The 22,236-nt window shown below is 56.5% G+C and overlaps 2 protein-coding genes and 1 long non-coding RNA gene across 4 annotated transcripts; 1 reads left to right on the top strand and 2 right to left on the bottom strand.

Moving 5' to 3' along the window:
• Window positions 1-36: 36 nt before the first annotated feature.
• Window positions 37-13,338, bottom strand: MAP3K6 (mitogen-activated protein kinase kinase kinase 6). 2 transcript variants are annotated; one of them, XM_070775666.1, is made up of 29 exons: window positions 12,582-13,338; window positions 10,220-10,359; window positions 10,108-10,131; window positions 9,637-9,827; window positions 9,353-9,521; window positions 8,926-9,032; window positions 8,359-8,529; window positions 8,144-8,256; window positions 7,575-7,734; window positions 7,213-7,375; window positions 7,017-7,136; window positions 6,859-6,908; window positions 6,680-6,775; window positions 6,434-6,521; window positions 6,218-6,351; window positions 5,702-5,829; window positions 5,324-5,460; window positions 4,597-4,702; window positions 3,908-4,065; window positions 3,613-3,805; window positions 3,371-3,509; window positions 2,940-3,099; window positions 2,608-2,784; window positions 2,014-2,119; window positions 1,576-1,747; window positions 1,377-1,489; window positions 1,210-1,283; window positions 573-649; window positions 37-270 (listed from the first exon to the last, which is right to left on the bottom strand). In XM_070775666.1, the coding sequence occupies exons 1-29, from the start codon at window positions 12,922-12,924 to the stop codon at window positions 51-53; spliced, it is 4,029 nt and encodes a 1,342-aa protein (XP_070631767.1). In that variant the 5' UTR covers window positions 12,925-13,338; the 3' UTR covers window positions 37-50. The 2 variants fall into 2 exon arrangements, with proteins under 2 accessions (XP_070631767.1, XP_070631776.1); XM_070775675.1 differs by having other exon boundaries at window positions 37-349; window positions 12,582-13,336.
• Window positions 2,068-3,266, top strand: LOC139178258 (uncharacterized). The gene is made up of 2 exons (XR_011562708.1): window positions 2,068-2,194; window positions 2,540-3,266. It is a non-coding gene; the product is annotated as an uncharacterized lncRNA (long non-coding RNA).
• Window positions 13,339-14,585: 1,247 nt separating the features above from the next.
• Window positions 14,586-20,922, bottom strand: FCN3 (ficolin 3). The gene is given in 8 exon segments (XM_070798550.1): window positions 14,586-15,060; window positions 15,889-15,986; window positions 15,988-16,021; window positions 16,134-16,247; window positions 17,934-18,048; window positions 18,739-18,782; window positions 19,110-19,205; window positions 19,514-20,922. Coding segments are annotated over 8 exon segments (1,128 nt in total). The 5' UTR covers window positions 19,923-20,922; the 3' UTR covers window positions 14,586-14,842.
• Window positions 20,923-22,236: the final 1,314 nt, after the last annotated feature.

Here is a 22,236-nt window from a genome sequence, read left to right as displayed (position 1 = left end):
CCTCTCCATACTTCAGACATTGCCAAGGCCCAGGGGTACAAAAGTATTGTTTAATAGTCTTTGCCTGTGGCCCTCATGAGCTTGAGGCACATCTGTGATTTGTTCTCCCCACTGGGGCTAGAGGCCTGGCCCCTACCCTGACGCCCTCCCACCTGGCCTCCTCCAGTTGCTGCTGGGTCCTGGGGCAGGTATGTCAGAAGCCTCTTGTGTTTCCTCCATTCATCCATCCTTGGGTCTGGCCTCCTGCCTCGGATGTCCTCATTCAGCCTCCTGGGGGCCAGGGGTAACTGGCGTGGATCTTGTTCGCTGTGCCAAGATGGCTCTCCAGATGCGGCATATCATCCCCCCCCTGGGGGTACCAGGCTCAGTGAGGCTCAGCCAGAAGAAGGCCCTGGGCACTCTCTGGTACCCACTGTCTGCCTGATGCCCCCTCTGTCCCCAAAGGACACTGGTGTCCCTGTATTTTTCAGGGAGGAACCCAGGCAGTCTTGTAACGGCAGGGTGAGGTGATATCAGGATCTGGCCAGCATGAGGCCATGTGTGTGGGTTATCCTTCGAGGGCCAGGACATACCTGATGCCTGTGTAGATGAGGTCATCTCTAGTGGCACAGGTCAGTAGGGCATGGAGGGTGAAGCTGTGGTTCAGTAGCTGGTTGTGGACAGAGACCCCCACACAGAAACAGGGAGAGGTAAAAATCAGACAAAGCTAGATCCAAAGATCCAAGAACTAGCTCTGGGTTACTGGGTTGGCCAAAAGTTCATTCGAGTAAGAAAAACCTGAATGAATTTTTGGCCAACCCAGTACTACCAACATGCTAGGGCTGTCCTTTCTGCACCTCAGTTTTCTCATCTGTACGATGGGGGGAAAAGTAAAGTGAAAGTGTTAGGCGCTCAGTCATGTCTGACTCTTTGCAACCCCACGGACTGTAGTCCGCCAGGCTGCTCTGTCCATGAAATTCTCCAGGCAAGAATACTGGAGTGGGTAGCCATTCCCTTCTCCAGGGGATCTTCCCAACTCAGGGATCGAACCTGGGTCTCCTGCGTTGCAGGCAGATTCTTTACTATCTGAGCCACCAGGGGTATACAAAGTGCTCATTCAGTATTGAGATTCTCTGCATTAGACGGAGAAAGAGAGAAGAGCTGAAAGATGGGCATAAGAGGAGTCTTTGGTTGGTGGGTGTCAGGGGCAACCAGCGCATTTCCTCTCACCGTCTGGATGGTGCCTGAATCCACATTCAGTTCCTGTAACCACTGCACCAGGCCCTGGTCCACCGCGAGAGCCGCTGTCAGGGAGGTCATGTGTTGAACCCAAGGGTGCCTTGGCCAAGAAGCTGCCCCCACCCACCATTCATGTTCACCAGCCTGGTCCTGCTCACCTGGGGGCTCTGAAGCCAGGGCACAGGTCCTGGCCTCCCCACTGACCCGCTGGAGGGCTAGTTGCACCAAGGCCTGGCATTCCCTTTCCTTCTCAGCCAGAACATCTCGAAGCCTGTTGGAAGGCAGAAGCCCACAGAATGGAGGGGGAGTAGCAGTAAAGCTTGTGCAGAGATTATGGGCAAGTCCCCGGAGCTGTACCTATCGGTCTCTGCTCGCAAGAGGCCCAGCTGCACCATCAGAGAAGGGGTACCCTGCTCCGGTTCCCCCAGGAGAGGGCTCGGCTCGGCTGGGGTCTCCTGCTGCTTGGGCTCGGACTCCTCTGCATTACTGGCCTCTTCCGACTTCGGTAGGACCGCCTCCTCCTCCACCTCTGCCAATCCGAGGGGGATTGAACTCAGGCAGGGCGAGAATGCCCATTTAGGACCCCAACATTGGCAGAAGACGCGGGACTCGGCACCGGCCAGGCAGCGTTAGCCTGGGAGGTATCCTTTGGCCACATCCCCCTCCTTGGCGCCGAGTCTAGGCTGGGCCTCACTGACCACGCCCCCACCTGCCCTATTGGTGTTCGCCACGCCCCAAGGATCACACCCTCTCCCCACGCGCAGGCGGGCAGGTAGGCTCCGCCCTTCCGCCCACCTGGGGCCAGCACTGCCAGGGCTGCCCGCACAGCGCGGCTGAGCAGCGAGTCCAGCACGAACATCCAGTGTGGGCGGATCTGGCGCCTGCGGAGGACCTGCTTCACCTGGAGAGGGAGGGAGGGCGCGGCTAAGACGGCTGAGCCTCAAGGAGGAGTGGAGCTTAAGTTGGAAAGGCCAAGGCAAGTAGGGTGGGCGGGCTTGGGATCAAAGGAGGGTCAGAGCAGCTAGGACTGGGCAGGCGTCCCATTCCCAGAGGCTCTATCTTCACGGGGAAGACGCGGAATCTTGCGATATCACCTTGCACATGCCTAAGTATTGGGAGCGCCCTACCTCTTAGCATGTGTGCTAAGTCGTTTCATTCCGTGTCCGACTCTTTGTGACCCCATAGACTGTAGCGTACCAGGCTCCTCTGTCCGTGGGGTTCTCCAGGCAAGAATACTGGAGTGGGTTGCCATGCCCTCCTCCGGGGGATCTTCCCAACCCAGGGATCGAACCCCCGTTTCTTATGCCTTCTGTATTGGCAGGCGGGTTCTTTACCACCAAGCACCACCTGGGAAGTTGGGTACCCCTTACTGTGAGAGGGCTCCCTCACCTCATCCGGGAAGGCGAAGAGCGGTCCTTGCAGAAGCTCGGGCTCAAGGCCCTGGGCCCGAAGCTGCCCTTGGAGTCCCCGCAGCTCCTGGGCCAGCTGCCGACGGTTGGGAGTATGGATGTGCGCCCTGAGGCAGAGCAGTAGCTGTTCCACGTGACTCCTCTCCAGACGGGGACCCTGGGAAGGAAAAGAAGGGTCCTCAGCGAGTATACGGATGAGCCAGGAGAGATGCCCGTGGGAGGATGTGCTGGGTGGGCGCTAGGCCGTCAGCAGGAAAAGCAGGCGTCCTGTCGGGGCTCGACCAGCAGGGGGCGCCGGGGCGAGCCTCCCACCTGTTCCTGCTCCAGGCGCAGGCTCTCCGCCAGCGCCGGCAGCTCCTGCTCCAGAACCGTGGCCAGCGTGGCCCGGCGCCTACTCTCTTGATGCAAGAGGCTCAGCCCCGAACTCTCCTCAGGGGACGCGGGCTCGTCAGCCCCAGGCTCCTCGGGCACCCTGGGTGCAGTGAAGAGTGGCCGATGGAGGATGGGTAGCAATACCATTCAAGCCACCTCCACCCCAGAGACTGAATCCTGGCTTTTACTTTTATCCCCCACCTCACAGGGATAAAAGAGATGAACTCAGCATTGAGAGGGCACAATAAACTTAATGCCATCCTTGCACGTGGTCCAAGTGTCTGGGTCCCCAAGAAGGGCTTTTGCTGAAGGGAGTCCCCCAGGGACAAAACCAGATGAAGCGAACCCACCCTGGGACCCTGGGTGCTCACCGGAGCTGGCTGGTGTCCCCATAACTGAGGCAGCGCTTGGGGGGACTGGGAGGGTGCTGAGAGGGTGCCTGAGGGCGCGGGAATGTCTGGGACTGGGAGGTGGAGTCTGCTGAAGGAGCAAGGCTTGCGGATGGCGCCTCTAAGGGAGGGACAAAGCCGTCGGCCTGGGCCCCTGAGCCCTCTCCCTCCAAACCTCCGCTGCCCTCACCCCAGGGTGCTCACTCCCTCCACCCACTTAGTACCTGAGGACCTTAGAGCCTGTCTGGGGGAGCCCGGGCTGCGGCTCCTCTTCCCGGGCTGCAGGAAGGGGTCTGCCAGCAGTGCTTGAGCACTGGCTCGGAGACGGGGGTCGGGCTCAAAAGTTCGGAGGAGGAAGGCTTGAGCCTCAGCTGACAGAGAACCGGGCATTGGCGGATGCACCTTGTACATGCCCACCTGGGAAGGGAGCAGGGACGGGGAACAAGGGACACATTTAGAAGTGTTCAGGACTCAGTCTGCCCCCACCCCACCTCATAAGCCAGGCCCTGAGGATCTCACCTGAAACATGGCAGCCTGCGGGCTCCCTAGCTCGTGGAAGGGTGGGTGACCTGTGGCCATCTCGATGACTGTGCAGCCCAGTGACCAGATGTCTGCTGCCTTCCCATACCCTCGTGGGCCCTGGTCAATGATTTCTGGGGCCATATATTGTAGGGTCCCTAGGACAGGAGCAGTAGCAGTAATGCTCACCTAGGCTGTATCACCATGGAGGGTGGCAGGGGGCTCTATCATTTTCTGGCCACCTGCTTTCACCCTGAACTCTATCATCCAAAACATCCCATCACCTACCCTGGTCATCAAACCTCTATCCTGAGTCTCCTCACTCATCTCAGGCTCCATCACATTCATGGCCTCCATCACCCACAGGAGGTGCCATCATTTATCCTAGACTGCACTGTCCGCTCTGAACTTTGGTCCCCATCTACACTTTTGGGCTCCATTTCAGGGACTGAACTCAATCAGCTCAGTTATCAGCTCTCCAAGCTCCAGTTCTAGATTGTATCATTGCCCCCTGGCTCAGCGACCTGCCCTGGGTTCCATCTCCCATTAAGACTCTAACTCCGTGCCCAGGAGAAACGTCACTCCCTGGAATGTCCCAAGAGTTCTCTGCCCCACATCAGCAAGCTTCCTTCGCCACCCCACACCCTGTTCCCTGTGAAGGTCTCAGTGCAGGGTATGTTGGCTGTTACCTGTGAAGGTCTCAGTGCAGGGTGTGATGCCTGCTAGTCGCTTGGAGGTGCCAAAGTCAGAAATCTTGAGCAACCCGCTGAAGGTGTTGATCAGCACGTTGTCCCCCTGAGCAGAGTGGACATTGTGCTCAGCAGACATTGGACTGGGCTCCTGATGCCAGAACTTGACTCTATCCCAGACCCCATCTCCCAAGACTCCCAGCCTGACCCTGCCTCTCTCAACCCCCGCCCCCTGCCATCCCATTTATGTCCCCCTGGAAGTTGGCTGCATTTTACTGATTTATTTTTGGCTGTGCTGATCTTTGTGGCTGTGTGCTGGTTTTCTCTAGTTGCGTCGAGTGGGGCTACTCTCTAGTTACGGTGCATGGGCTTCTCACTGCAGTGCCTTCTCCTTTGCAGAGCATGGGCTCTAGGGAGCACGGACTCAGTAGTTGTGGCGCACAGGCTTAGTTGCCCCACAGCATCTGGGATCTTCCTGACCCAGGGGTGGAACCCATGTCCCCTGTGTTGGCAGGTGGATTCTTAACCACTGGAAGAATCAGGGAAATCCTGGAAGTTGGCTTCAGATCTGAACTTCTTTCCCTCCCTAGGGAAACTTCTTGATGAATTTCCCAAGCTTTTGCAAAGGGTCTGTCCACTTCAACCGCCAGCCTGTGTCTGGAGCCCTCTCTGCTCCTCCCTCTCGCCAGCCCCACCCCCCACCAAGGTGAGCCAGCAACAGGCTGACCTTGATATCTCGATGCACAATGTGGTTGTCGTGCAGGTAGCTGAGTCCCTGCAGGATCTGGCGGGTGTAGAAACTGATGGTGCTCTCGTTGTCCTGCAGGGGTCCCCACACCGATCGCAGCAAGGAAGACAGGCTGCCTGGAAGGTGCAGTACAGGGTCATAATTGGCACCCACTTAGTCCAGCCCACAGCTGTCTGCTTGAAGGCCAGGCCATGGCCCAGCTTCCATCACCTAATCGCAGTGCCTCAGCTAATTCTGGGCTACACCACCCACACAGGCTAGGGGTCATTTTCCCCGGAGGGTTCTCCACCCCTTGCTTGGCTCCATCCCCAGGCCCCACAACTCCAGTTCCATTTGCCTCCCACGCAGGGCAGATACCTCCAGGCACTTCCTCCATGAAAATCTTGAGGTAGCCGCCCTGGCTGACGGAGCCCAGATAGCGCACAATGTTCTTGTGGCGTAGGCGTTTGTGCAGAGCGATCTCTTCATGCAGCGGCTGAGAGAACCTGGGGGCCGGTAGGGAGTGACTAACAGGCCTGCTTGAGGCAGGGGTGCTTACCCCACTCCGGTGCCAGCAGGACAGGCCTATAGATTCTCCTCCCTCATCCCAGACCCCCGCCTCGTCCTTCCTCACTTTATCACCCAGCCCACACGCCCCTCCGGACCCTAGCCCCGCCGCTGGGTCCCTGCGGTTCTGCGCACAGGCCTGGCTGGGCCCCGGGGGCTCGAACTCTCGCTGCTCAGGCACTCAGTCCCGCCCATGTGGGCCTCTGCGTCGCTCCGGCCTACAGTCGGGCCCACAGGAGCCTCTCAACTTGGGGTCCCACCCATGTGACCCGCCCACTTGTTCCCTGGAGCCCTGGCCACCCCCGCCCCCCACGCCAGCCCCCAAACCTGCTGTCCCGCTCCGGGATCTCCTTGATGGCGATGCGCACGCGAGTGTGTCGATCGCGGCCAGCGTACACCACCCCGTACGTGCCCTTGCCCAGCACCAGCCGCTCACCCGACTCCGTGTACTCGTAATCAAACTGCGAGGGCGGGTGAGATGAGGGGTTCAGTGGGGCCCTCGGCCCAACCTCCTCCTCCATCTCCCAGCACCCGCCCCCTTACCTCCAACACCTCCCCAGCGCCCTCCGTCTCCTCTGCGGGCGCCCCAGAGTCTGGACTCTTCACCAAGGCCTGGATCAGGCCGCAGAACCTGAGGGCGGAGGTCAAGACTGACGGGAGGGGCAACCTGGGGCAGAAACTGTTCCCCTCTCTGCCCAGAGCACCCAGGGAACATGGTCCCTTCCTCTCCCGCGATGCCCTGGTCCTCCTGGCCCTCGGAGCACCCCGACCCCGCGGGGCTGTGCGCACCACTGGCAGTGCCCGGCGCTGGGGAAGCACAGCTGGACGTCCTGAGCCGGAGGAGGCGCGTAGAGGAAGCAGCAGCGCTCGTCCCGCTTGGAGACGCTGGAAGGGATGAAGAACCCGGGTGAGCCGGCCTCCCAGCCGCGCTGCCTCCCCCGCTCACCTCCCCCAGGGCCCCCTCTTACCTGACGCCGCTGATGGAGGCCACCTGGAAGGTCCAGCTGGAGGGAACGTCCTGTGAGAAGAAAGGGGTCCCAGAGGGGTGCTGGAGACAGCGAGAGGGGTCTGGGGATGGGGAAAGGCCGGACAGAAGAGGTGCATAGATGTCAATGGGGTGGCTCACCGGCGACTTCACCTGCTTCTCCGGCTCCAGCAGGCTCAGGGTCACCGCGCTCACCGGGTTTGTACCCTGAACCTCCAGCCTGGCGGGCAGCAGCACCTTATTCATCTCCAGGACCAGCACCTTCAGATGACAGGGGAGAGGGGTTGGTCAGAAGGGGCTGGCACCTCTCCCGGGTCCCACACCCCACCGGCCTCACCAAGCACTGGTCCCCTTGGGGACAAGCTGTCTTGAGTGGCTGGCAGGACTGTAGCAAGAAGTGGAGCCAGAAGTGGGCGCCGTGGGGGGCTTCTCCAGGAAGCTCTAGTGTGGGTCTGAAGTGCTGATACAGCAGGAAGGTTTCCATCACGGACACCAGGTACCTGCAGACAATAGGCATGTCTTCAGTCCAGGCACCAGCTGGCACTGCCAGGGGGATTAGACTGGCTTGGTTGCAGCCAGAATCAGGCCATTGGGTGCGATGGGTACTGGTCTGGAAGAGGTTCAGACTAGATGCCAGGGGATACAGGTGCAGAAGCTGATAGCCCAGGCCGGCCCAGGACCCCAGAGGGGGCTGCTTACCATATGGGGGCGTTGAGCTTGTACAGCTGCTCTGCGGCCAGTGCCACCTGAGTGAGGTCATTGGCAAGGATCTGAGCTCCCAGGTAGAAGCCTACATCCCAGTAATACTGCATCTTCTCCACGCAGCCTTTTCGGGCCAGCAGGCAGCCCAGCTTCATGCCTGGGAGAGAGGGGCCTGGGTTGTAATGAATGTGGTTGCGAATTTCGGCAAAGCCCAGGTGTAGGCCACCAAAGTCACATGGGCAGGAAGATAGAAATGGGTGAAAACTTAGGTGTGGCCATATCTCAGGTGGGAGTAGAAGCTCAGGCACAGGTGAGGGTGTGGGAACAAGTGTATATGGCATTCGGTGTGTAAAGAGCACAGGTGTGAGCTTAGGAACAGTTGTGGCCTCAGGGGCTCATGAGGGTACAGGTTAGGCATGAGGACCCAGGTGTGAGTTCAGGCAGAACAGGTCCCAAACGGGATGGGTCAGCCCCAGCTCTAGCCCAGTGTCCTCTCTCCCTGCCCTGCCCCCAGGCCCTTCAGGGCGCCTGTAAGTAAGAGATAGGGATGCAGGATTGCGGCTCACCTATGAGCCGGAGCTCCTCGGAGTCCTCAAAGCGCTGCCCGTCAGCAATGAGGAGCACAGCGGCATTGATGCCCGAGTGAAGGCTGGGCTCTATGTCAAAAGCCTTGCGATACCTGGGGTGAGGGTGGGGGGTGATGCAGGGAGGGACTAATGCCCATAGCCCCATCCCTCAGCCCACTAGCTCAGCCCACTGTCCACTTGTTTGGGCCACTTACCAGTGATATGCCTGCTCCCGGTGCCCAGCATCCTGGAAGCCAGAGCTGAAGAACATGTCCTTGTAGATACGGCCACACATGCAGTACAGATCAGGTGCCACGGGGCCCTCTACCTGTACCAGTGGCAGCAGCACGGCCAGTGCCTTCTCCCGGTCCCCAGGCCTGTTCCTCCTAGGGGGAAGGGGAAGATAGGCTGGGGACCACTCTCTGTCCAGGAACCCCAAGACCCTGAACAGCAGGGACCTTTCCAAGGGCCTGACCATCATGAACCCAGAAGAGCAGTGCCTCTGGTCAGCGCTGACCTTCGAGAGGTGGGAATCCCAGATGGAAGTGACCGCAGTGGCTGCGGAGCCGTGGCCTTAGACGGCTGTGACCACTCCAAGGTCAGCACCACCACCCCACCCCACCCTGGGCAGCAGACACAGAATCACAGGGACGATTTTACACCAGGGTGATCCTGGTCGGCAAATTCCCTGAACAGCCGTGATTGTGGACCGCAGAGACTTTGCACAGCAGAGACCCATGTCCCCATGTGGCTGTGACCTGAGCCTTGTTCTGCCAACCCACCGGTTGAGGGCAAAGGTGTAGTGGAAGCAGACATTATGCTGCTCGGCCACGTCACAGGTGGGCAAGGCCTGCAGGGTCTCCACCAGGTCAATGATGGCTGAATAGTCCTGCAGGAGGGAACAGCATGCACTGGCCTCATGGCCTCCGGTGGGTCTCATCGGCTCACGGACCCTGAGGCAAACCTTGAGCGGGGGTCCCCTCCCACCTGACCCCCCACCTTCCCACCCACCATCCTCTGCACACTTCCAGGAAGTGCAGACACTGCACCATACGCGGAGACCCCACTGGGTGCCCAGCCTTTCCTGGTTTTCTCCCAGGAAACCAAGGCTTGGAGATGTCAGATAATTCATTCAGAGCCTCTGGTGGGTCTGGAAACTGGCCTGGGGCTTGTTGGACGGGCCTGCCTGCCTCTCCGAGCCCCGCACACCTGCACGTCCCGGTAGGAGAGCAGCAGGTTCATGATGATGTCGGGGCTCAGCAGCTCCACACTGTCCAGTCTCCGCTGCAGGCGAGCCAGCTCCTGCCGCAGCTGTAGCCCACTGAACCGCTCCCGAGCCCTCCGGATGTCCTGCCGAATGGTCTCCCGGAAGTAGCCACTAACGCCCAGGGAAGGGGAGAGAGAGAGAATGGCAGGGTCTGCCCCTCAGCTCCAGGCCCCCCTTGTCCTCACCAGCTCCTCCTGGCACTCCCGCTCTGGGGGGCCCCCATTACCAAGAGTCCGTGGGTGTGGCTTCCAGCAGGTGGGCCAGCCGGCCCACCAGGGGTGTGAGCAGGGCCTCTGTGCCCACCCCAGCCTGGAGCAGCCCGTCAGCCAGGCCCCTCAGGAGGCCCGCATCACCACATAGCACCCGACCGGTGGCTGTCACCACGTAGGGGATCAGCGTGTAGCTGCCAATGCAATCCTAGGGTGGGAGAGAGGCCAGGAATCAGAGGAGGTCAGAGGTCAGGAATAGATTAGAGAGGGGCAGTGAAGGGGTCAGAGGTCCACCCCCATGGGGATTAGAATAGCCGGGAAGGGGCCCACTTCACAAAGGGAGGCAATAGGGGGCCAAAGGTCACATGGATGTCAGGGGGGCACTAGGGAGGTTAGAGGTGAATGAGGAGGCCTGGAAACATGGTGGAGAGCAGAGGTTATAATGGAGGTCAAAGGGAAACCACGGAGGAGGGGTGGATTCGGCTCACCGAGTTCTTCTGGAAAATGTCCTCCTGCAAGAGAGAGACATTCAGATACTGGCATTCTGGGTAGGGCCACTCCCGCCCTGGGCTGGTCCCCACCAGCCCCCGGGCCACCTACCCGCAGGGCCTGCAGGTCAGGGAGGTCGGCCTGGGAGCAGAGGAGCACGTTGTTGGTCATGCTGAAGCTCTCCCTCACACCCAGGTGGTAGAACAGGGAGGGCTGTGCCAGGGAGCTGCTCACCTCAAGCACCACCACATCTGTGGACACACAGGTGGAGGCCCTGAGCTCTGAGCCTGAACCCCAAGCTTGGTACCCAGAGCCTGGAGCCCCGAGCCCTGAGCCCTGAGCCCCAAACCTCAAGTCCCGAACCCAGCTTGTGGGGAAGAAGCCTGGGGATCCATCCTGGCTGGGTCTGCCTTCCCATGTAACTCCTCAGAATCCAGTTTTGCTCTGGGCCTCAGTTTCCCCCTTTTAGGGTCCCTCTGGATCATACACAAATTATGCCTATGGTATTGAAAGGAGAGGGGTGGAGCTCCCCAGGCCCCACTGCTTGTATCCCACTGTTCAGCGCCTACGGGCATTGGGCACAGAGAAGGGGAGGCTGTGCACTAAACCCGGAGCCTGTTCTGGGCCTTTTGAGAGGCAAGAGTTGTGCAAAGAGAGACGTGCCCTTCCCTGAGTCCTCAACACAGTCTCTTGAAAGGGGCGGCTGGCACCAGCAGTGTGCTGGGTACATACACATGTATATACATACTTGCCTAGTGTGTGTACAACACTGTGCCTCTGTGAGTGTGTCGCTTGCTGTCTGTATCTCTGTGTGGGACAGTGTCTGCGACAGCCTTTGTGAAGCAAGATATGCACGATTTGTGAGTCCATCTATGATTGTGTGTGTGTGTGTCTTTGTGACCTCAAGGTCGAGTCAGCCTTCATTTTTATCTATTTATTTTTGGCTGTGACGGGTCTTTGTTGCTGCTTGCAGGCTGACACGGGCTCAGTAGTTGTGGCACACAGGCTTAGTTTTCCCGCCACAGGTGGTGGAATCTTCCCCGGACCAAGGACAAAACCCATGTCCTGTTTCCCAGGTGGCAGCAGTGTGGTAAAGAATCCACCTGCCAATGCAGGAGACGCCAGAGACGTGGGTTCTGTCCCTGGGTCAGGAAGATTCCCTGGAGTAGGAAATGGCAACCTGCTCCAGTATTCTTGCCTGGGAAATCCCGTGGACAGAGGAGCCTGGCAGGCTACAGTCCACGAGGTCCCAAAGAGTCGGACCGACTGAACGAGTAAGCACGCCCCGCAGGTGGATTCTTAACCACTGGACCACCAGGGACCTCCAGCCTTCATTGTTAGACTGACGTTTTATGGACATCCTGCAAGCAGGGTTCCTGAACTCTTGGATAAACAAATTAGTAGCGGGGCGGGGCATCCGGGTTGGCGAGAGGGCGGGGTGATCCCCCTCTGGAATACCCGCTTTCTGGCCCCGCCTCCGGACGACCCTTCTCCGCCTCCAGTTTCCGCCCTAGCTCTGCCGATTCTCCTAGAGCTACTTGTTCAGTCGCTCCGTTGCGTCCGGCTCTTTGCGACCCCGTGGACTGCAGAACGGCCAGGCTCCTGTCCTTTTCTATCTCCCGGAGTTTGCTCAAATTCATATGCATTGAGTCAGTGTTGCTATCCAGCCATCTCATCCTCTGCCTGCCTTCTTCTCCTTTTGTCTTTAATCTTCCCCAGCATCAGGGTGTTTTCCAAATGAGTCGGGTCTTCGCATCAGGTGGCCAAAGTACTGGAGCTTCAGCTTCAGCATTAGCATCAGCGACCCCTCCCCCCATGAAAATTCAAGGTTGATTTCTTTTAGGATTGATTTGTTTGATCTCCTTGCCGTCCAGGGGACGGTTTTCCCCAGCACCACAGTTTTCACTTTTCTCAGAACTATTGGGGCCTCATAAACCAAGCTTCCTCCTCTAGAATACAGTGCCGTTGGTGCCCTTCGCTTCCCTTTGCAGCCGGATCCCCGGAAGTAGTATGCTAGGACCCCTGAACTCTAGCCTCACGTGTTAGGGGCCCCTTTCCCAGTCCAAGTTCCACCTCCAGGATCCTCCGTCATGAGCTCCGTGAGAGATCATCCTGAGGCTGAGTTCTCCTATCCCATTCCTGAGATACCACACCCTGCCCCGCTCCCAGCCTCTCCCTAATTCTAGCCCCACTCCCTAGGCACGGTGCCAACTCCAGAGTGCCTAAGCTCCCACTCTGAACCCCGAGCCAGACCTGGATCCGCGAGGTCTCTGCCCAAATCTGGCCACGCTCCAGATCCCCTAAACTCCGCTTTTATCACTGGTGCCTCCTCGAGCCCCTCTGCTTTAGTTCACTTTATGCCCCCAGGACTCCGGACCTCTGGGGGTCTCCCGTGAGTCGCTGAGCCCCGCCCCTCGGCCCCGCCCCCAGACTCTAAGCCCCACCCAGCGCTCCGCCCCGCGGGCGCGCTCACCCGCGTTGTAGAACGAATCGAGAGCTGCGGTGTCTCCCAGCGCCAGGGTTCCAAAAGGCAGGCTGTGCAACTGAGGTCGCGGCCGCGGTCCGGGGAGCTGCGCGCAGGCCTCACGCAGGCAGCGCAGAGGCAGCGGCTCCGCCTCGGCTCCCGTCTCGGGTTCTACCTCTGGCAGCGGCTCCCGGGTCAGCACGTAGACCACGCTGAGCGGCCGGCTTCGCGCACAGCCCCGACCCGGGGACGCCGCGAGCGGCCGGCCCCGGCTCAGCGCCTCGGCCAGCGGGTCTTGCCAGCAGCTGCCGGCGCGCTCCAGAGCTCCGGACCGCGGGCTCGGCCCTGCCATGCGGGGGCGCTCGGGTGTCGGGCGCCCGGCTTTGGGCACCCGGGGCGGGACGGGAGCCGGGAACAGATCCTGGGATCGAGAATTTCCTGCAGGATCTGGAGGTCAGGAGTCTGGCCAGAGATCCCGTTTGGGAATCTGGTGTGCAGGGCGAAAATCCGGCCTCTGACTTGCAAGGTCCTGAAGATCAGACTTCGGGGATTGGGTCCTGGGAATCTTGGGCATCCAGTGATCCGCGGTTCAGAGTCACGTGGAAGGTCCCAGGCATCGGGCCAGCAGTGCCCACCACCCAGGATCCGCCGCAGAACGCCGGCCGTCGCTCTCTCCTGCCCCCACATGTAGGCCGGGCCCAGCCCTTTCCCGGCCGATCGGGAAAGCTCCACCCTCGGCCTTGGGGCAGCACCGCTCCCTAGCGGCCCGGGACACGGCCTCTTCCCTCCCTCCTCTCCCGCCAGAACCTCTGAGACAGGCCGCTTCCGGAACACCCTGTGCCCCTGGGCAGGCAACCACTGTGGACTGCACAGAGCAGGCACTCGTGAGATGGGTGCCCAGGCCAGAGCAAAGACCCAAGTGCATTGCAGGCTCTGCCCTGCAGGGATCTGTTGGAAGAAAGGATCTTCAGAGATGTCAGGGTGTGTAGAACAAACACGGCGGAGAGAGCCCGTCCCTCGACGTCCTTGCTGGGCAGGCTGGGAGGGACTGGACTGGGGAAGCCTGCTCCCCAGCCTGTCAGGAGCATGGGTCTTGGCATCAGAGCTGGGTCCTTTGCCTTTTCTCTGCTTTCCCCAGAATTCAATCTGCTTTGGAGTCCTTCTGACCCCTGACCTCCAACCAGGACATGACCATGAAACATCTGAGAAGAATCTTAGTGCAAACGTTTCTCCATCTCCCTGGAGAACCCCAGGAACCTCAGCCCTTGGGTTACAATGGCTTCCCAGCTCCAGTTCCCAAGAATCCCTAACCTTCTAGTGGGAATTAGTGAGGCCACAGCCTGGCATAAACTTCAGTGGACTCTGAAATCAGGAACTGGGAACTCTGAGGTTGAGTAACTTGTCCAAAATCACTCAGCTTCATAACAAAGCAGGATGCAAGGCCAGGAGTCCCTGTCAGACTCAGAGATCAGACTCTTAACTATTGTTCTAACACTTTCTTGAATGTGACCCTGGCAAATTATCTAACTGCTTAATAAATGCCAGTTCAGGAACTGCTGTTTCACTGCCCTGTTGCCCCATGGGAGAAAAATGTACCTGCCTTGTTTTGACTGAGTTCGAACTAACCCCTAATGGAACAGGCAGGAAGTAGCAGAGGATGAAAACGTGACTTACAACAGAGCCTGGAAAACAGACAACTTTGAAGGGACAGGCAGGGGATAACAGGGTGAGATGGCGGTGCAATTTCCACCACAAAACCATCCACTCGTAGGACCCAGGGGACCCAAGAATGTGGTCAGTTGATGCTTGAATCCTTCCAAGTCTGCCATTCCATGTGCCTCTGGCCTCGACTTGCACACCTCTAGGGACGGAAGCCTCACTACCTTTTGAGGTCAACTTGTCAATCTTCCTGACTGGAAAGAAGATCTTCCTTGAATGGAACTGAAACTTGTGTCCCTGCTCTGCCCTCTTGCATTTTTCCCAATAGCTGGAAGACGTCTGCCAGTTGGGGAAGAGTTAAAATGATTTTATTTTTTAATAAAAAGTAAGAGGAGCAGGGATGAGATGGTTGGATGGCATCATCGACTCACTGGGCATGAGTTTGAGCCAACTCTGGGAGACAGTGAAAGTCAGGGAAGCCTGACATGCTGCAGTCCATGGGGTCATGAAGTGTCGAATACGACCGAGCAACTGAACAATCGCTGAGAGTCCGGAAGCTGTGTGATAGAGATAAGGGTGCTGGCTACCAGGGTGCCCTAGCGAGGCACCATTTAATCCCTGTGGTAAGGGTGGCCCACGCCTTGGTGTGAGGCCCAGTTGATGCCATAATTATGGGCAGGGGCTTTGAACATCGAGTAGTGCCCATTGAGATTGGTCTGATAGCAGGATCCATACCACCAGGCGCCAGGAAGAGTCACTGTGCAGTTTCTCCCACTTGTATCATGGTCGGTGGGAAAGGGTTTCCCGCCGTGGAAACTCTGGGAGGCCCCTGGCAGGAAGAGGGTGGGAGGCGCCTCGGTGCTGGCACCATGCCTGGCACCCTTGAAGAGATCATCTCACAGGAGCTTCAGAGCAACTGTGAGGTGGGTTTTGTCTGGCCCCGTGGGAAAAACAGCAGTGTCATGGAGCCAGGGCGTTGGCCCAGGCAGCTAATCACAGAGGCATTGGGACTTGAGCTCAGGACTGTGGCTCCAAAGCCACTGACGCCTCCCTTTGCCTCGTCCCCTCCCAGAATCTCCGGCTTCCCTCTTGCTCGTCTGTCTCCTCACAGCTCCCAGCTGCAGCCTGAGCTACTGTGCCAGGGGGGAGCTAGGAGGGACTTCTTAGACGCTTAGGCAGGAAAGGGGGCTCTGCTGAGGCACTCCTTGTAACCACTTCCCTCTTTCAAATTTCTTCTCAACTGTTGGTATTTCTTTTAAAAAAACAAAGCCTTTCTTGGTTCCTCTTCCAAAGCAGATAATGATAACACTCAACAGAGCCTCAGCTGGCTCTCACATCCCCCCTCCCTGCCTCCTTACCCATTTTACAGGAGAGGAAATTGAGGCTCTAACCCAGAAGGGACTTGCCCAAGGTCACACAGTTAGTAAACGACAGAGCTGGATTTTACACTCAGGATCGATTGCCTCCAGAGCCTAATTTGTTCACTCCTGCACCACCCTGTCTCATCACTGCCATTTTTCCAATGAGGAAACTGAGACCCACAGCAGGGGAAAGAGTTGTCCTGGGTCATTCATGGAGGCCATCGCAGCTCTGGGGAAAAATCCAGCCTCCCTAGATTTCTTGGCCTGCTCCAGGGCCCCACCGTAGGCTCCCTCACCTGCCCTGCCCTCTGAGAACCTGCCCAGCACCAGCTGGTGATGGTCTGCCTCCACTAGGAGGAGGAAGGACCTGCGGGGAACAAAGGTGTGGTTGCCTAAAGTCCTCCAGCTCCATCCACAGCTCCTGGGTGCCTGGGGGAGGGGACGGGGAGGCAGAGATGGAGGAATCCTCAGATCCCAGGTGGGAAGTCAGAATGCCCAGGAAAGGCCCCTCAGACTCCCTGGACCCTACTGAGAAACCTACATTGGAGAGTAAGCTGGTGCAAATTCTCATTCCCTGGCCAGAATTCAGACTCCTGGCTCCCCACACCTGCTGTGTAGGGTGACCGAGAGCAGAAGGAATCCACGGGACCATCCCGTCACCCCTGGAGCACCTAGGGAGGCAGAGAAGGTGACGATGGGAGTCATCACTCCAGGCTGAGCCTGGGATGAGGAGATGCAAGGGGCAGAGGCGCTGCGAGGGGTGGGCGGACAGACGCCCCCCTCTTTGGTTTGGGGGCTTGTTGATAAAGTGTGAGTCCAAGTGAGACTTGCCTATAAATATACCAGTCAACTCTACACACCTTTTACTGACTCTCAACTTCACACCACAGTCCCTGGATGGACTGAAATAGTAGAAACGTTGTCCCTGCCTTCAGGAGATGGTCAGTCCAGTTGGGAGTCGGATTCAAAATAACCCTGCTTTCATTTACGCTAAGAACCAAGGTATTAGAGCAGAGGTCCATTCAGTCTTACCCTAATACTCCCTCTCAACCCCAGTTTCCTCTTCATGCCAAGCAGTCCCAGGTCCTGTAGAGTTTCTCTCCTAAATATCTTTCAGTCTAAGAGCCTCTACCTCCGTTCCTGCCCCTGCCTACCCTCTTCTCCTGCCCAGACCCCTGCAGTCATCCTAAACTGTGTCCCTACCTGCACTCTGGTCCCCATTCAATGCATTCTCCACAGTGTAGCCTGAATCTTCTTTCGAAAACATGTCTGACCTGGTCCCTCCTCTGCTTGAAACTCTTCCAAGGCTCCCCACTCTCAGAGTCAGTCACTCAGCGCCCTTTGTGAATGGGTCTCTGCAGTCTGGGCCCTCCTCCATGCTTGACCCACACCAGTAGACCTCAATCGAGCACTCCACCTGCTCTCAGCTCACTCGCACGGTCTCCCCCACCCCCTCATGCTCTCCGGCCTCCCTGCATTTGTCTTTCCCTCTACCTGGAATGCCCTTCTGCACCTCACCTATTTCGAGAACTTCTACACAGCCTTCAGGGCCCTTTCGAATGGCATCTCCTCTGTGAAGCCTTCTCAGACTTCTTCAGGCCCTCTGGGAGCTCAGTAAGCATTTGTTAGTGAATCAGCGAAGGGATGTCTTGGCTCCAGTGGGCTCTGGCTCCCCCTAGGGGCCAAGGGGTAGAAGTGCCCATTGGGTCTGACTTGTTCCAGTCCTTTCTCTCCCTGACACTCCTTCACCAGCCAGCCACCATTTGCGGTGTCCTTGTCACAAAAGACAAAATTAAAAGATGCTTGCTCCTTGGAAGAAAAGCTATGACCAACCTAGATATCATATTAAAAAGCAGAGACATTGCTTTGCCAACAAAGGTCCGTCTAATCAAAGCTATGGTTTTTCCAGTAGTCAGGTATGGATGTGAGAGTTGGACTATAAAGAAAGCTGAGCGGAGAAGAATTGATGCTTTTGAACTGTGGTGTTGGAGAAGACTCTTGAGAGTCCCTTGGCCTGCAAGGAGTTCCAACCAGTCCATCCTAAAGGAAATCAGTCCTGAATAGTCATTGGAAGAACTGATGCTGAAGCTGAAACTCCAATACTTTGGCCACCTGATGCAAAGAACTGATTCATTTGAAAAGACCCTGATGCTGGGAAAGATTGAAGGCAGGAGAGGAAGGGGGCAACAGAGGATGAGATGGTTGGATGACAACACTGATTCAATGGACATGAGTTTGAGTAAACTCAGGCAGTTGGTGATGGACAGGGAGGCCTGGCATGCTGCAGTCCATGGGGTCGCAAAGAGTCAGCCACGACTGAGCAACTGAACTGAACTGTCACAAAAGACTGGGAGGGCTCAGCCCTCAGGTAGGCACAGATGCTGCCAGTCACTCAAAGTGGTATTCCGGCTCAGCAGCTCCTGGCAGCTCCCAGGGCCTGGGGAAGGGGAGATGAGCTGATGGGGGCCCCCAAGTTATTTCTCAAGCCCCAGCAATGGAACAGGCCATGTGTTGGACTCCAGGAGCCCTCTCAATTCCTTTGGACCCCTGAAGAGGAGCTCCGGGGTGGGCTGGGCCACACCTGCTGACCCACCAACACTCCAGCACCATCTGATTCTAGGTGCCAGGGCTCCAGTGAAGGTGGCCTCAACCTTCCTGTCCCCACAGCAAGTTCACTGAATCTCCAGCCCCAAGAAAAGATGAATGTTGGCTCTGAAGTCCGAGTACTCCCAAGAGAAGGCTCAGGAACCACCAGAGGGGAGGGTGCCCAGGCCCTTCTCCTGATTTTCCCCACTCCTCCCAGCTTTCCACCCCCACTGCACGTGTGCTAAGTCACTTCAGTCGTGTCCGACTCTTTGCGACCCTGTGGACTGTAGCCTGCCAGGCTCCTCTGTCCATGGGATTCTCCAGTCAAGAATACTGGGGTGGGTTGCCATGTCCTCCTCCAGGGCAATCTTCCCAATCCAGGGATCAAACGTGCATCTCTTATGTCTCCTGCAATGGAAGATAGGTTCTTTACCACTAGCGCCACCAGCTTTCCACCCCCTCTACAAGAGATCAATCACAGCCAATTCCTGAGCAGCAGCCAAGCAGCCCCCTCTCTGGTTCAGGGACAGAGCAAAGAAAGAAGAGACCTCTAGCTCCACACACTCCCCAGGCTCACCAATCTTGCCCGGTGGTCCAGGTTGCCCTGACATCCCAGAATCAGAGAGATGCCTTACATCCTGCCCCATGTCAGGGGCCAGAAAGCAATGAAGTCAGATCCCAGCTGCAGCCTTTCCTGGCTCCTGGCTCTGTGTACTTGGGCGAATGACTGATCCTCTCTGAGCCTCCCTTCCCCCCAAGCCCAGCGAGATGGGGATGATACTACCTACCCCACAGGGTTAATCTTAGGATGCTGGGCATCCAGCCTGGAGCCTGGCACACAGTAGGTTCCTTGCCCCTTTGCCATGATCTCTTAGCACAGACTGTAATTGCCACCTCCGCAGGCCCCTGCCTGATCCCTGGCATCTCTTACCTTGAGGACCTGGTGCTCCCTTCTCCCCAGGACTTCCTGGGGCTCCAGGACAACTGGGAAAGAGGACAACTTTACTGGCTTCCAGTTTCCTGGGTTCTGCAGGGAGACACAGGGCCAGGTGGGCACAGGATGGGCATGGGGATAGTGGATATGTCTCTTCCAGACCCCTCTGCACTTTTCTTTCCATCCCCCAGATTCTAGCTGTCAGGTTTTTCATCATTTGCATCTATTTGCATACATTGTGTGTGTGTGTGTGTGTGTGTGTGTGTGTGTGTAGAGCCCAGATTATCAAACTCCCACCCTGCCCCTTGAGGCTAGTGAGCTGGGTGGGAGAAGGATACCTAGGGAGAGGATGAGGATGGGAGGGTGAGCGGGTGAGTGGGGAGGGGACCCGGGGCCCCTACCTGGGCAGCTGGGGTAGTCCTGGGTCCTCAGAGAGGTAGGATCCCCAAACAAGAGGAGGAAAAGGGGAGGTGGGGTCCGCAGCAGGCCCATATTGCTGGGGCCCTGAGAAAAGATTCCAGGCTGGTGGGAGGACATGAAGCAAGACTTCCCCCATTGTCTTTCCCCAGGGATACCCCACCCAGGCTGGAACCAGCAGAAGGTGGGGGCTTTTCCTCCTTCACCTTTGAGAGAATGGGCATTATTCCTGCCCGGTCCAACCAGGATGGAGTCCAACTTCTGATCCTGGCCACCAAGACTCTGCAGCCATCTCTTCAGACTTCTGCGTTCACATAGGATCTTTCTACTTTTGTACTTTAGCTCATCTGGAATCCCCTCCTCGTCTCTCCCTGTGAAGCTCCCCCTGGGCATGAAGGTCCAGCTCTCATGTCATCTCCACTAGGAATTCTTCCCTGATCCTTGTCACCATATCAGGAATGACCACGGACACCATCTGGTGGGCAGCAGGGCCCCCAAGTCATGCTGGGTGCTATTTGTATATCGCCTCCCATCCTTACACAGTCCCACTGATGGTTGTTATTAATATTATTGAAACTGGGTTATAGGCTGGTACATAGCAGGTGCTCCATTAATGTTTGTTAAATAAGTGAATAAACAAGGAGAAACAGGCTCAGAGACAGGACATGATTTGTGTTCTCTCTGCCAGAGATTTTGCCCAAGCCCCTAACCATGTCCCCAACCAGAGAGAAGCATTGTTAGCAAGGTGACCCCACCCTCAGGTCCACTGAGGAATCCCTGGCAGAGGCTAGAAAACAGCTGGTAATACAGGGCATCACATGGGCAGACCATGCAGGGCAAGCGTGGAGGCCAGTGAGGAAGAGGCAGCAGCCTTGGTCCAGATGTGAGGGGTGAGGTCTGAGCTGGAGAGGGACCTCTGGTGACAGAGGAGAGGAAAACGTTGGTCATTCATTCATTCATCAAACCCTCTCTGAGGGCCTTCTCTATACCAGGCCCAGTTCTTGTGGGGGAAGAGAAGACCAGGTTCATGAAAGTGTCAAGGAAGGTGGAGGCCAAGCTTGCCAGACAGGATGGATCCATGAGATGAACGCTGAGAAGCTCCAACTCCAGTTCTAGGAATATGTCCCACCACACACGCTCTGCTGCAGGTGTGCCAAGATCTGAAGACAAGCCCGTTTATCATGATGCTGTTTACGGTAAAATGGAAATAACCCTGTTGGACTTTGATAGGATGCAGGCAAATCAACCATCACCGTCTGAATAAGTCATGGGGCAAATCTGATCTCTAACGAAAGGGGCAAAGTTGCAGAACAAAATGTAAAGTATGCTCCCACTTCGTATTTTTTTTTTTTGTAATGAAAAACTTTAAAAAATAATTTTATTTTTGGCTGACTGGGTCTTCATTGCCTTGTGCGGTCTTTACTTGCAGCGAGCATGGGCTACTACTCTTCATTGCCGTGCATGGGTCTCCCATTGCAGTGGCTTCTCTTATTGCAGAGCACAGCCCTTAGGCATGTGGGTTTCAGTAGTTGTGGCACACGGGCTTAGCTGCTGGTAGAATCTTCATGGACCAGGGATCGAACCCACATGCCCTGCACTGGCAGACGGATTCTTAACCCCTGCGCCACCAGAGAAGTCATCATTTTGTATTTAAAAAAAACTAAGGGTGTGTAAAAGGTCAGTTTTCATTCCAATCCCAAAGAAAGGCAATGCCAAAGAATGCTCAAACTACCGCACAATTGCACTCATCTCACACGCTAGTAAAGTAATGCCCAAAATTCTCCAAGCCAGGCTTCAGCAATATGTGAACCGTGAACTTCCTGATGTTCAAGCTGGTTTTAGAAAAGGCAGAGGAACCAGAGATCAAATTGCCAACATCCGCTGGATCATGGAAAAAGCAAGAGAGTTCCAGAAAAACATCTATTTCTGCTTTATTGACTATGCCAAAGCCTTTGACTGTGTGGATCACAATAAACTGTGGAGAATTCTGAAAGAGATGGGAATACCAGACCACCTGATCTGCCTCTTGAGAAAATTGTATGCAGATCAGGAAACAACAGTTAGAACTGGACATGGAACAACAGACTGGTTCCAAATAGGAAAAGGAGTATGTCAAGGCTGTATATCGTCACCCTGTTTATTTAACTTATATGCAGAGTACATCATGAGAAACGCTGGACTGGAAGAAACACAAGCTGGAATCAAGATTGCCAGGAGAAATATCAATAACCTCAGATATGCAGATGACACCACTCTTATGGCAGAAAGTGAAGAGGAACTCAAAAGCCTCTTGATGAAAGTGACAGTGGAGAGTGAAAAAGCTGGCTTAAAGCTCAACATTCAGAAAACAAAGATCATGGCATCCGGTCCCACCACTTCATGGGAAATAGATGGGGAAACAGTGGAAACAGTGTCAGACTTTATTTTTCTGGGCTCCAAAATCACTGCAGATGGTAACTGCAGCCATGACATTAAAAGACGCTTACTCCTTGGAAGGAAAGTTATGACCAACCTAGATAGCATATTCAAAAGCAGAGACATTAATTTGCCAACAAAGGTTCGTCTAGTCAAGGCTATGGTTTTTCCTGTGGTCATGTATGGATGTGAGAGTTGGACTGTGAAGAAGGCTGAGCGGAGAAGAATTGATGCTTTTGAACTGTGGTGTTGGAGAAGACTCTTGAGAGTCCCTTGGACTGCAAGGAGATCC

This window comes from Bos indicus, chromosome 2, assembly GCF_029378745.1.
Source record: "Bos indicus isolate NIAB-ARS_2022 breed Sahiwal x Tharparkar chromosome 2, NIAB-ARS_B.indTharparkar_mat_pri_1.0, whole genome shotgun sequence".
NCBI lineage: Eukaryota > Metazoa > Chordata > Mammalia > Artiodactyla > Bovidae > Bos > Bos indicus.
The sequence above is the reverse complement of the archived record's forward strand: the minus strand, read 5'-3'. Positions and strand labels throughout refer to the sequence as shown.

Excerpts from the sequence above, each read along its gene's own strand:
- MAP3K6 (XM_070775666.1), bottom strand. The coding sequence starts at position 12,924 with ATGGCAGGGCCGAGCCCGCGGTCCGGAGCTCTGGAGCGCGCCGGCAGC. Across the intron at positions 3,806-3,907 it reads CGCAGGCTGCCATGTTTCAG|GTGGGCATGTACAAGGTGCA; the intron begins GTGAGATCCTCA and ends CTCCCTTCCCAG. Across the intron at positions 2,120-2,607 it reads TCTTCGCCTTCCCGGATGAG|GTGAAGCAGGTCCTCCGCAG; the intron begins GTGAGGGAGCCC and ends CTCCCTCTCCAG.